The 13,981-nt window shown below is 43.2% G+C and overlaps 1 protein-coding gene across 19 annotated transcripts in view; it reads left to right on the top strand.

The window, feature by feature from the left end:
- RHOBTB1 (Rho related BTB domain containing 1) overlaps positions 1 to 10,335 on the top strand; it is a 117,907-nt gene extending 107,572 nt beyond the window's left edge. For 15 of the 19 annotated variants that reach the window (XM_038534022.1, XM_038534014.1, XM_038534020.1 and 12 more), the window contains 4 exons: positions 1,463 to 1,613; positions 4,628 to 4,716; positions 7,499 to 7,604; positions 8,128 to 10,335. In XM_038534022.1, coding sequence (XP_038389950.1) covers positions 1,463 to 1,613; positions 4,628 to 4,716; positions 7,499 to 7,604; positions 8,128 to 8,297 — 516 coding nt within the window. In that variant the 3' untranslated portion in view covers positions 8,298 to 10,335. Of the gene's footprint in view, positions 1 to 1,462; positions 1,614 to 4,627; positions 4,717 to 7,498; positions 7,681 to 8,127 lie in introns of all 19 variants that reach the window. The other 4 variants (XR_005357853.1, XM_038534025.1, XM_038534024.1 and 1 more) reach the window with 4 other exon arrangements.
- The last annotated feature ends 3,646 nt before the right edge of the window (positions 10,336 to 13,981 follow it).

Raw genomic sequence — 13,981 nt, 5'->3', positions numbered from 1 at the left:
GGCTGGTGGCTGTGCAAGAGGATGATACAGATTGTTATAGCTTAAATGATTCTGGAACCATGACACTAGAATGCCTTGGCCATGAGCCCCATGTAGATTGTGAAGGTAATATATATGTAATGAGAAAGATTAGATATATAATATAGATGTAATCATGTGTGATACAGATATAATCAAATATAATACATAGATTATTATCTTTATATGGTGTATGGAGGTTTATTAAGTACCAGAAATAGGAAGTTAATAACTGTTCATTCTTTTGAACTTAGAAATCTAATTCTTAAAAACTGTTAGTGAAATATGGTACTTTATCGTACTGTGACCCAAACCTCTGCTTCCTTGCCATGAAGGGTTTCTTGTATTGCACAGCGATTCTGAGCATAGACCTTAGAATTATACTCCTTAGGTCCAAATCCCAGCCACTTACTGGCTCTATGACCTTGAACATGGGACTTACCCTCCATGAATCTCAATTTCCTTATGTGTAAAATGGCAAATATAATAGTTTTTCCTCTTAGGGAGAATGTAAGGATCAGATTAGATAATGTGTGTGGGAAGCTTAGCACAGTACCTCGTATATAGGCCTTCCATTCAGGTTACCGTATCACCATCATCATCCCAGTAGTCAATGGCAACGATACTGTTCTGTACTATACAAGGGCCCATCTTGTGGGGTTAGTTTGAGTCCGTGTGCTGCTAATCTGTATACATCCTCATTGATCCATCCCTGGCTCTAGGGAACTCCAGCATGTATCAATATTGGCAAGAACTACAAGTGCTCAGGAGGTCTCAAGATTAGGTAAATCCTATAAAGGAGAGTTTATCATACCCAACCAACTGTTCCCCCACAGGTAAAGATTTCTTTGGATTCTCAGAATCTACTGATAACCTGATAATATTCCAAAAATTTGGAATCTATGGCACAACCATAGGAAAAATAATGAAGTGTGTATCTTGTGTTTGCATATATCGATAGAACGTTGGAATCAAGCCAGTCAGTGTGGCAACTGAGGTGGTTGCTCATCCTCTGTTTTGACATCTTAGAGAGCAGGGCTCTATCGTGTGTCAGCAACAGTGGGGTTTGCAGCTCCCCCCAACACCTGTCATGTTGCCCAGGAGATTTCTTTCCCCACAATAGAATATTAGAAGGTACTTGGCAAGGAGAGCCCATAATGTCATCATACATTTACAGCCCATTTGTCTGATTTATAAGTCCAAATAGCCATTTAAAAATTCCAAATCAGGCTTTGTCAGGCAGCCCCACTCTTTTGTCATCTACAAATCAAATGGTTATGTTTAAAGCAGTAAATAGCGAATGACTTCTACGTGCAGCCTCAAAGCAGGTGTCCCAGACTTGCCAATATCAAATCGTACGGTTGGGATATTTATAAGCAGTATAGCTTGAAAATGTACCCACTGCTTTCTTCTGCAGAACTTAGCTTTTCAAATAACATTTCAGGTATATCTCCCGAACATAAACAAGATGTCAATGCAAGCAGTATTGGATTATCTTTATACCAAGCAGTTGTCACCTAACTTGGACCTGGACCCACTGGAATTAATTGCCTTGGCAAACAGATTTTGCCTGCCACACTTGGTTGCCCTTGCAGGTAAGTCTGACGACTCAGAACCATGCACTGCCTGACTGTCAAATTTATCAAAATCACATTTAAACAAAAATAACATTTCCAGGAAATAAAAAACTATTTTTATCACCCAATAGAGGATGTCTTGTGCAGGGTGATATGAATTGATCAAATGTATCAGACAACCCAATTCAGTTCCACAAATATTTCTTAAGCAGCTACTTTGTGGTAGGCCCTGTAGGAGTATGCAGTTATCACGATGAATAATGCATGACCCCTGCCCTTGAGACCCATGCTCTGTCTATGCACTCTGCCTCATTTGTGGGCCATGGAATTTAAAATAAAACTATTATGTCCATATTATCCCCATAATGTGTGCTCGGACCCAGTCTTCAAGAAAGACACAGTAGGAGGCAGTGGTTAAGAATATAGGCTACAGAACCAGATTGCTCAGGTTCACATCCCAACTCCACCATTTACTGGCTGGATGACTTCACACTTAACCACTCTGTCTCTGCTCTCTCTCTTTAGAATGGGGATCATGTTATTCTACCGTAGAGTTGTTACAAAGATTAAGGAGTTAAGATATATATAAAGTTCTCAGAACAGTGTCTGGCACCTAGTAAGCATTATGTAAGTGGTTTTTTTAAAGCTATTTTAGAAAATGTTCTGACATTGTCAAGAGCATTTTGGGAGACAGAAAAAAGGGGGACTTGGCTTCACTTCCCAAAATCTTATGCATCATTTCTGGATTTGTTCAGTGGTTAAGCTGAAGCAGGTCTAAATAGGATATGTGTATTCACATACTTTTTTCTTAAATATAAAACTTCACCTTCATTTACCAGAGGGGTCAGTTAGCAATCTGGGTGTTTGTCACTGCATTTTCTGACCCCTGTTAACCGTGAAAGCAAAAGTAGTGCCAGTTTTGTGCATTGGCCTACCTGTCCCCAGCACACGGAAAAGTGTCTGAGCATATTAGCTTCCCAATAAGTAACTGTTGAATCATTAAGTAAATGAAAATGAATGTTTGAACAAACCAACTGGTCATATCTGCACTTGACCTTTTGGCAGTGTCTTTAGAAAAAAAGGTATTTCTCTGGACTCCAGGTTTCTACTACACTCATCCAACTGGAGCTCAAAGTCCTCTTCTTGCCTTACCACTTCCCCCATTGGATAGAAAGAGATCATTGAAGCATTGCTATGGACTTTTTTAAAAATGCTACTAACCAAAACACCCGAAGTCACAGATCCAGAAGAGTAAACAGCTTTTTAAATGTTAACTCTAAGAGGCCGCGATGGGCAGTTCCTTTTTTCAGAAGTATGGGTTCTGATCCATTGGTCTATCCAGCTTGTACAAGTATTTATCCTTTGAGAGGATGAATTTGATTTTTTTTAATAGAAACAATTTGGAGCCAAATCTGTTGAACAAGGTTTGTGATTGAACTCAGTGCCATTTTTGTTTAAATATTAAATATGGTGATAAAAACATGAGACTGACTTCGTGAAAGGAACTGAACCAAGGAGAGGTTCTTTTGTCACCTGCAGACCTCTATGTATGTTTCCTTTTGTTATTAAGTGCTATTGTTACTACTGTGATGAATATGCAGCTGCCTAAGCTGATCCCTTTAATTATTTATAGTGTTTGGTAAGTATAGAGTATTCAGGACATAGTTTTTAATCAGAACATAGTTTTTTTTTTTTTAAGATTTTATTTATTTATTCATAGAGACACAGCTAGAGAGAGAGAGGCAGAGACCCAGGCAGAGGGAGAAGTAGGCACCATGTAGGGAGCCCGATGCAGGACTCGATCCGGGGTCTCCAGGATCACACCCCGGGCTGCAGGCAGCGCTAAACCGCTGCGCCACCGGGGCTGCCCAGAACATAGTTTTTAAAAATCTTTTTTGCAAGCCAAAGTGTTAAATGAATAACAAGAAAAGTTGTTACCTAAAATTAAGAAGCCCAATGACTTCTTTGGAAAATGTGGTTCCAAATAGTTCTTTGTCAATCCAGCTGAAGAAAGCTGTGCCAAAGAAACCATTAAATCTAGATATCGTATTGACCAGATAGAGGCGTGTTGACTAGCAGGTGCGTAGACCAGAAGAAGGTCAGCAGGACTGGGACAATGTACTGGATTAGAACAACAGATACAATGCTAGAGGTGAAAAGAGTGCCTTGACCTCAAGGAGGTAGGAATGTGGGCCTAGCCTGTACCCACAGATGTCAATCCTAGAAGCGGGGATGGCCCACACAGAGGCAAGAGACCACTCAGTCTCAGAACCATAATTTAAGTTCAGCTTAGGAGCCTTGGACACAGCTCCCAGGCAGAAGTGGCCCTCCCAACTAGATTTTTGTTACTTCTGGTTGAAGTTCCCCCCAGTTTCTAGAATCTAAGAGGCTGAACAATATGTTACCCATCTGCAGCTGTTGAGAAAGACATCTGTATTCACAATTGTAATTCTCCATATGGATTCATTCATCTGTTACTCAGTCCTTCCACTGTCAGAGATTATTGAGAATTGGAGTGATGAGTGGGCAAACTGTCAAACAAGAAGAGACTAAGGAATTTCGAGGACTCTAGGCACTGGCGGTCTGGAGCAGCACCATCCAATAGAACTTTCTGCAATGATGGAAATGTTCTGTGTCTGTGTTGCCCAATACACATGAGACTGTTGAGCACTTCAGTGTGACTAATGTGGCTGAGGGCATGAATTTTTAATTTTATTTAATTTTAAGTGAAGTTTCAATCAGCTCATGTGGTCTATAGCTCCTGTACTAGACAGTAAAGATCTAGAGGGCTCTGGCTATTTCAAAAGTGTGAACAAGTGTCCCAGAGTCATTGGTTCAATGGCCAGCGGCCAGAACTTTCCATGCTGAAAGGCCACCCATCACAATGGGCTCTGAGTTCAGTTCAGATGGCGGCCAGAGCTGGCTCCCGTATTCCTCCCCTCTTAGGTGGTTCCAGACCAGACTCTCTAGGTGAGAGGTCTGGCTTACAAGGATATGGTTCAACTTTCTCCTCTTCTCTCTCTCTTCCCTAGAGCAGTATGCTGTTCAGGAGCTGACCAAGGCTGCGATGAGTGGTGTGGGCATTGATGGGGAAGTGCTCTCGTATTTGGAATTGGCCCAGGTCTGTAACAATTTGCCTTTCACCTTTTAAATGTGTTCAACCAGTTCATTTAATGCTGATAAAACATTCCGCTGTTGCATCTGTCTAAATAAAGATGTCACCACTGAGTCACAGAGGGCCCTGTGTACACTGAGAAGATCTGAGAGTTTCACGTTTCATGCACCATTCACCCTGCTGGGCTTCGTTTGAGAAAACAACAAGGACCCTACCCCACGCCAGCCCCATTGTCCCCCGAGGCACCAGCTTCACATGTGGGAGAACAATGTGGGGCATGATAGGGGAAGGTTTTGTCTCTCCTTGTTTGAATTCTTGGACACATATTGGCCAAGATCAGACAGTTTCTAGAACTCCATGAAGCTCTGTAATACCCTCCATCTCACTGCAGCTCTCTTGGGCTTTTCCAAAATCAGTATTTGTTAATATCAATATTGTGATTCCATAATCGCGGCACACCCTTGCACTGTTCCAGAGAGGCCCCAAGATCCAGCCTCAGCATTGTCACGAATAACTTTACTCAAGGCACAAAGCTAAGCTCTGCCGCAGCTTCCTTAGCTGTAGAGAATGGAGATGATAACCCAGGTCCTGTCAACCTTACAGATTATTTTGAGAATCAAGTGGGAGAGAATGTTCAAGAAAGAGCAGGGAAGAGTAGAAGCCGTCTCATGGGTGCAGGATGCTTACTTCGTCCCTGACATAGACTCCTTGACAATGAGGTGACACCCTGAAGGAATGAAGAAAAAAATTCTTCAGTTCTCTCTCCAGCCCACTGGGTTTGTCTTTGTTCTCTCTCTCTGCGAGGGCTGTGGTTTACTAAGTCTTAGATCTGGTGATTTAAATGGATCTTTCTCAGTTCCAGAGAGAGGAGGGAGGCAAGTAGTAGGCCCTGTTGCCATTCCACCCATGGCCATAGGAATGGCTCGGATTCAAAAGGGGAAAAGGCTGAAGAGGACTTTATAGCAACCTGCTCTTTTTGACTTACTGTGCAACAAGTATTTGTGGTTTTCTCCCCACACATCCAGCACCGTGCTAGACAAAAGGACACATGGTTATAAATGGCAGATTCTCTGCCCTTGGGGCAATCATAGATAGTGAGAGAAATAGAAACAAACATTATTAAAATCTAGTGTGAAAAACACCTTAAGAGAGGTTACAGTGAAAACCAACAACAAAGAACACCTATTGCAGTAGGATCAGCAAAAGGCCCCATCAAAGCTGGTTGTCCACATTTGGAATTTGAGGTATTTCAAAACAGGTCTGGGGCCCAGTTCATGACTTGTGCTCTCTCCAGTAACTATTCCTCCTGGAGAAAAGCAAATGACCCAGAATTGCATATATGGCCAGTCTACTTGAGGCAATGATTTGCAGTTGTGTCTGTTTGCTCTGGGTCCCTGCCCTGACAAGCCTTGGCAGGAAGAGTTTAAGATGGAGCCTCCCATGTCTTAGCTCATTCATTAGACCTTAGCCTAGTGGCATGCTGGGCTTAGTTAACAATCAGGTTGGGGACAGTGGCACCCTGATCTGTTGCATTTTCCAGTTTCATGGTATAAATACCCCTGTCTGACCAGTTTTAACATCATGAAATTGCTGACCTCAGAGTAGGGAAGATGGGTGCACAGTTGACTCTCTTGGGCCGGTACAAGCCAACTCCAGGACACCAATGCCCTAATCTTACTTTCAGAAAGAAATCTGATATCAAGAGAAATTGGAAGTGGGGCACCTGGGTGGCTCAGTGGTTGAGTAGCTGCCTTTGGCTCAGGTCATGATCCTGGGGTCCTGGTATCAAGTCCCACATTGAGCTCCTCATGGGGAGACTGCTTCTCCCTCTGCCTATGTCTCTGCCTCTCTCTGAAGAAACACTTCTCATGAGTAAATAAACTCTTTAAAGGAGAGAGAAAGAGAGAGATTGAAAGGATCAGCAAAAATTGTCTATAATGTCGAGGTTGCAATTCTCAGAGCTTCTTGAGTTATTTTCTGAGGACTTCAGCTTTTATATGGGCCTTTGTTCAGCAGAGATTTGGGCCCCAGAGGAAGCAGCCTGTGAGCTATCAGGATTCCACCTGATCAAAGAAACCTCAGGACCAACACACTGAATGGATGTCTGAGAAGGACAGGACAGAGTGTGGGGTGGGGGAAGACTTGCCAAATTTGGGGAGGAATGGGACGTGACTGTTGAATTTTGAGCACCAAGTCTGTTTTGGTCACGGCTGCCTCAGCTGCCACCTCCCCAAGCATCTGCTCAGAAAGGAGATGTTGTGGAGCGTCGGGTCCCTGCCACCCCTGCCCACACCGCCCGCTCTTATGTAACCGAAGGACAGGTACGTGGACGGTCATACGGTCCGCAGTCTCCTCTTTCAGATCCTTGGCCCCCGCAAGCCAAGCTCTGACATGCGACACGGAGTGCTCTGTGGCTGAGGCTCCCTTAACCAGAGTCAGTGTCGCTGCTCTGCTGCCGGCTGGCACCTTCCAAAGGCCACGGTCATTTATCACTAGTGGGCCAGTGCAGGGGGAGGCTGGGAGGCAAGGAGTGCTTTCAGCTCCTGATTTGATACAGTGAGTATTTTGGGTGCACCTGTCACAGGGGTAAGGAAGAAGTGTGCCAAACGCTATTTTTGGCTGGTGTCAGGGCCACAGCCAAAGTCAAAACAGTGTAGTCAAAACAAGAGGTTGATGGAATCAGTCACGCGGGCGCTTTATCTCTGTCACCCCAACGGTGGCTTACTGTTTCTCGGTGGCCCCCTTTAGAAAGCAGGAGTCTGACTCCCTTTTGGTCACTTCCCTGTAGTTCCACAACGCCCACCAGTTGGCCGCCTGGTGTTTGCACCACATCTGCACCAACTACAACAGTGTTTGTTCCAAGTTCCGCAAGGAGATCAAATCGAAGTCCGCAGGTGAGACTGTGGGTTCCCAGCTGTCCTGTTCTCATGGCCTCTGGACGAAGCATTGACCCTCTGTGCCCTTGAGCAGGTCTGTGGGCAGCAGGCAGCTCAGGGAAAATAGGCTCGTGGTCACACGCCTAGGCATGACCCAAAGAATTGTGGGTTTGGGGTTCTCTTTTTGAAGAGCTTCATAGCTGGAGGATTGGGTGGAGTGGGGTTCAGGCTTCCCTGCCACAGGGCACACTGGGCTCACCCTTATCCGAGGAGGCATGCCGAGGGCAAGCTCACACTCTGAAATCGAGTGGTCGTGGGCTCAGGTGCTCTGTGCACAGCTACTCCTAGCAAGTGATTCTAACTCTCGAAACTGGAGCCTTGCAATCTGCAAATGGTCCTACCCCTACCCTAATCCCTCCACGCTGGGTTGTTGGGACAGGGTGCCCAAGAGCAGATACGAGAAGCAGCTGGGCACAGAACCTAGAATGTAGAAGCAATCCACGAATGACGGGTGTTACCATCTGCATCTTTCCTTCACCAGACAACCAGGAGTACTTTGAGCGGCACCGCTGGCCCCCCGTGTGGTACCTGAAGGAAGAAGACCACTACCAGCGAGTGAAAAGAGAACGGGAGAAGGAAGACATTGCACTAAACAAACATCACTCAAGACGAAAGTGGTGCTTCTGGAATTCGTCTCCAGCAGTCGCCTGAGGAGGAAGAGATAAAAATGAGTAATCTGACGCACCACTTGTTAAAAGCACTACTGTAAAATTAGTCTTATTATTAGAGATAAATTGTAGTTCAGGTTTCAGGCACTGATCTTCCTCCACTTTCGTGCATTTCTCCTTGTTGGGATCAAAGCACAAGCTCCCCATCTATGAGCCTGGACAAAAAAGGGAAGCTGACACTCACGGCATTCCTTAAACTTATATGTATGTTTTTTGTTAGAAGGCTTAATAAACTTTAGTCTGTCACTTCGTTTCTTTTTATACAAAGGAAGACAAAAAAAAATCCAGCTTTCATGTTTCAAATTCCAAATTGGAAAATATTTTTATATGGTCTCTTGTATTTTGTTGAAATGAAAATACTGTGTATTACTTTATTTTACAGGCCACAAATTAACCATGAAGTCGCCCTGTGATTCTCTTTGCCCACATGACCACCAGGCATTATTACATAATGAGAGGGTTATCCTCTCGTTGTGAAGTGCAGGGTTGGAATGAAATTCCCCCAAGCGCAAGTTAGAGAGTGTTTAATCTTTGTTCTGCCGAATAACACTGGCGTAATTACCAAGTCAGCTCCAAGACTGTGTATTTACAATATTTGCCGTGTAAGTGCTAGTAATTATATGGTTATATGTGCCATGTAAAATATAGTGATATCAAGTCTTCTGTTGTTTAAAATGTCCAGATTCAAAAGGATAATCTTTATAATCATTAGAAGGGCTTATTAAATCCCAGCAGTATCCAGGGCAAACCCACCGGGGGACCCGAACACACGAGACGCCCTCAGAGCACCAGTGTCTGAGTGGCTGTGTGAGGCTTTGCGTCTCCTGGTGTCCCTGGGTCTTGCCATGCTTCTGCGTGCAGATTCTTCAATGACTTGAACTGAGATGGGCAAGGGAAGGGATCCCCAGACTTTGTCCCAATCGTCGGCAGGCTTGTCACATCTCACCCACGGAAACAGGCTTCTCAGGTCTCTTACCTGCAGCCAACTTCACTTTGTAAGACACGCATTTTTAACTCTTCCCAGGGAAAATTCATGCCACTGTAGAAGCAGGCTGAGGCAGACCACCCACCCCTGCCAAAGGTCAGCGGGGCCTGTGAAGGCGTAATGCTGGAGGCTGGGTCGTCTGGGGTCCCTGCATTCTCCAACGCAGACAGGAACCTTATTCCAAGAGTCTAGGAAATGGTGCTATTGTTAGTCTTGACCCTTTGTTGTTCTGAGTTTTCAGTGTTAAAATGGAAAGTATTGAGCAGGGGAGCTTCAGAGAAGCAGGCAGCCGTTGCTTCTCTACACATTAAAATGCTACAGCACTCATATGGGGCATTTTAAGGCCACAGCTCCATACCTGCTGTGGGATGTGGTGTGGTGGGGGCTGGGGCTGATTTTGTTGGGAGGTCAACAGAGGATGCTAAAGGCTGTTGATTTTTTTTTTTCTAGCTTTCGAAAGTTGGAAAAGAGACAGTTGAGTCCAAACCCCACTATTGACAACCATACGCATTTGAAAATCTATCCAGATTACAGATGGACATTTATTACTGGCAGTGGATACACACCAGATCCAAGATTTTGGAGAGGCTCAGAAATGCATCACCGCCTCATGGCAAAGGAGAGGGCAGTAGAGTAGAAATGGATGGTTGTAAATGCATCTACCTTAAGTTTTGGTCCGTAGTGTTGTAAATCATTAACAGGAGGAGAAAGGAGACAGAATGAGAGGATAAATGTCAAGACTCAGGAAGAATTGACATATATCCCATCCTAAAATGATAGAAGTTGAGTTTTTAGTGAGTGGTCAGAGTTGAATTTATACAACCAAAGTTCCCATGTGATTGTAATCTTGCCAAAACATAATGGACACATAAATGAACCTGGGGTATAAGCAATAATATCCACTAGTGTTTGTTATCAGCTACTGTAACCAAGTGGCTGGTTCATTTGGTTGATGCTGATTATGGCCTTTAACTATGGTGGTTTGTTTCGTGTTTTTTATTTCACAAAAAGCCAATAAAATTGTTTAGCTATAAAATGCCTCCTTTTTTTTAAGGACTACCAAAATGTCGTGTGTGTGATTTTCATAGCTTTTTCTGAAAACTATCAAAACTTTAGAGGTGCTGGTCATGGGGGATCCGTGTGCTTCCATAACAAGGCACCTTGAATGACTGTCCTCTCTGTTTTCTATACTGTCAGCAGAGTTTCCAATGCCACCATGTAGATGTGAGATCTGGCTCTTTCCTCTTGGATAATACAGTTATATCACTAGATACAGTAGAGCATTGGAAAAAAATACAAATGGTGTCCATAGCCTAATGGGCTTATTATAATCTTGGTTTTGGACAATTCTGGCAGAAATTAGTGAAAGATTGCATTGTAGTTCATGAAGATCATGAAGATCAATCTTTTCTTTAGAGGCAGGTCTAAGAAAGCATTTGGGAAAATCTGTGAACAATCTCTGGACCGAGATTGACATCCGATGAGATGTCATAGGGGCACTCTTCTGAGAGGCATATTCCCTGTAACTCCATGGAAGGGGGTTGACAACTATAGAAAATAATTGAGAAAAGACAGTGAGATTTCCAACATCTTCCCACACCTTTCAGAAATGAGTGGTGCAGATCATGGCACAGGTTACATAATGCGAACGAGTGGAGTCTTACCTAAAGAAAGCACTGGTCTAAGTTTCTCCCACGGCAATGCCTGGCAAATCATCAAAGATTTCAAGATTCTATACTGGCATTATAGAAAGGATAAAAAAGCATAAATCCTACTGGTTTCAAGGTAACTCAAGTATTTTCTTTATGGAGATTCAAAAGCAAGAATCCAATGTTTCTAAGAATTTTTTTCACACTTGCTTTCACTGTATGGTTGAATTTCATCACTGTGACATTCACTTCTACCAGTCAGAGGATAAAATGAAATGAATCCTGAGTTTGGGAAATATTTTATGAGTGCAGCATTTCTGAATTGAATGCTTTTCTGCAAGCTAAAGATTTACCAGGCTTTCTCTTAATTGGGTATTTCTTTAATCAAATATCCTAATTGGACACTACTAGACAAGTATCAATAAGTCCTCTTTTCTAAAAGAATATGACCATTGCATAAGAAACATAGAGTTAAAAGTTATCCAAGGAGAATGTGTTTGTGTTATATGTATAAGTAAGGAAGAAGCAGCGCAACAAAGAAAAGAAAAAGCTAAGGACAATTTAAAAACAGAAAGAAAAGCAAGAAAGGCAACTGACCAAAGCCATAGAAGTTTCATTAAGCACTCTGAGATACAGAGTACTCTCTTTCTTCCAAAATGCTAAATTCTGAGATTACTCCATCTCTCATGACTTAATTTATTTTCAGATGAAGACTTTACTCTCTTGAATTTCTGATTAGAAAGCAGGCAATGGAAGCGCCTGAGTGGCTCAGTTGGTTAAGCATCTACCTTGGGCTCTGGTCATGATTCCATGGTCCCACATCATCGTTGTCTGTCGAGCCTCTTGCTCAGTGGGGAGCCTGCTTCTCCTTCTCCCTCTGCCATTCCCCTGATCAAATAAATAAATAAAATCTTAAACTGGCAATGTAGGGGCCCCAGGGTAGCTCAGTTGGCCAAGCATCCGACTCGATTTTGGCTCAAGTCTTGATCTCAGGGCCTCGAGTTCAAGCCCTGTGTTGGGCTGCCAGCATGGAGCCTACTTTAAAAAAAAAAAAAAAAAAAAAAAAGCAGGTGATGTATGTATGCAACAAGAAAAGGCACTGGTGATCTGTAAAAGCAGCACTTCTGGAAAAGCTGGCTAGATTAGAAAATTCTCTCGTGCTGATAGTGCCTTTAAATCAGGGTATTTTTACTTAAGCAATTTGGTGCATGGTTTTTCACTGGGTTCCTGTGCAGGCACCTCATCAGTTAGATACCATCAGACCATAGTCTACAAAATATGGAAATAACGTAGGAGCAGTAACTCTTGGGTGAAAACCAATCAATCATGTAGTTGTACATTCACAGACATGAAAGTGGTAGAAACAACGGTAGGAGACATGATGCGACTTGTCAGCAATCACTCCTGTTTCTCACTGAAATTTCTAGTGACACAACATCTTGGTGACACGATAGCCAGTGGAATGCAGATGTAATGGGTGGTGCCCAAATGTGGTCCCATGGAAAGAATATTTAAATTCTTTGAGTCTGAATACATTCTCAGTCTCAGAGACCAGAATGGTTAGATTTTGCAGCAATCAGTGAGGAGAGAACTTGATTCACATCTCTCTGCTTGGATACCCACTGTGAAAATAAAGGAGACCATTTGAAATGGAGTAGGGGAAGCCCTGAAGGGGGCGCTCTCACGCACGTACCGATCTGCAGCCTACACAAACAATAGAATTATCTTGGTAAGAGAGGACATTTTTCACATGGGAATTTCCTCTCCCACTTTTAAGAAAAGCAAGGAAGATCCCTCTCTGCCCCAGCAACAAGCGCAGTAACCTCCCACTTGCAGCCAATGAGAAACCACAACCTTAAATCCTGCTCTTCCCTGAGGAAGAGTTTTAAACCAAGGCTCCCTGGGGGCTCCAGGGTGGCAAAGTGGGTTAAGCGACTCACTCTTGGTTTCAGCTCAAGTCCGGATCTCAGGCTCGAGAGATAAAGCCCTGCTTTGGGCTTCGGCTTAGTGTGGAGTCTGCTTGAGATTCTCTCTCCTTTGATTTCTGTCCCTCCCAGTTGTGCTCTCTCTAAAAACAAGTAAGTCTTTAAATGAATAAGTAAATAAATAAAACACTTCAATTTCCTCCAAACCTAGTAAAGGCTGACCTTCTTTATCTCTTCCGGCTTGCCTATGATCCATCAGAACTTGGATATTCTTGGGGATCCCTAGGTGGCTCAGTGGTTTAGGGCTCAGGGCATGATCCTGGGATTGAGTCCCACATAGGGCTACTTCTCCCTCTGCCTGTGTCTCTACTCTCTCTCTCTCTCTGTTTCTCATGAATACATAAATAAAATCTTAAAAAAAAAAAAAAAAAGAACTTACATGTTCTGAACTGCAACTCCTCTGTTATTCCCAAACTAACTCATTTTGCTAATAAAATAACTAGCTATTTTATTTTTAAGGGTGACACAACCAAAGTTTGGGCAATTTTGAAAGTTACTTCCCAATCTAATAAAAAGAAACAACCTTGTCATTTCATGATTCATGGTAGTTCAGATCAGAGTGGGTATTTACCCAGGGGATGTTAAGCTGAACTTCTATGTGAAAAGATACACAACCTTTCTAAGCTTTAATCATCTAAAACACCGGAATAGCTTGCACTGAGTTTTTGGTGCAGATTAAATGAGAGGATTTATCCTCGGCACAGCGCCTGGCATATAGTAAGCACTCAGTTTCTGAACCCGTGACTAAGTGTGTTGACTATCAATGTAAGAAATCCAAGAGAGGACAACATTGTGTGTTACAGAACAGAACAATGTGGGCTTTTCCTCATTCCTCTTAAGACAAGTGCACACCTTGCTGCTTCATGCTTCATAACAGTGACTTAAAAATTAGAAAATAAAGCAAAAATTAGAAAATAAGAGCTATAGTAAAGTAAAAGAAAAAAAAACAAGCTAGAAAGAAAAGGCAGGTGGTGGGAGCACAGAGGAGGGAGCACAGTGCTAACTTCCCAAGAGGGCTTCCCCCTCCCTGGGCCACCGTGTCTCTGTG

Source organism: Canis lupus, chromosome 4 (genome assembly GCF_011100685.1).
Source record: "Canis lupus familiaris isolate Mischka breed German Shepherd chromosome 4, alternate assembly UU_Cfam_GSD_1.0, whole genome shotgun sequence".
Taxonomy (NCBI): Eukaryota; Metazoa; Chordata; class Mammalia; order Carnivora; family Canidae; genus Canis; species Canis lupus.
The sequence above is the reverse complement of the archived record's forward strand: the minus strand, read 5'-3'. Positions and strand labels throughout refer to the sequence as shown.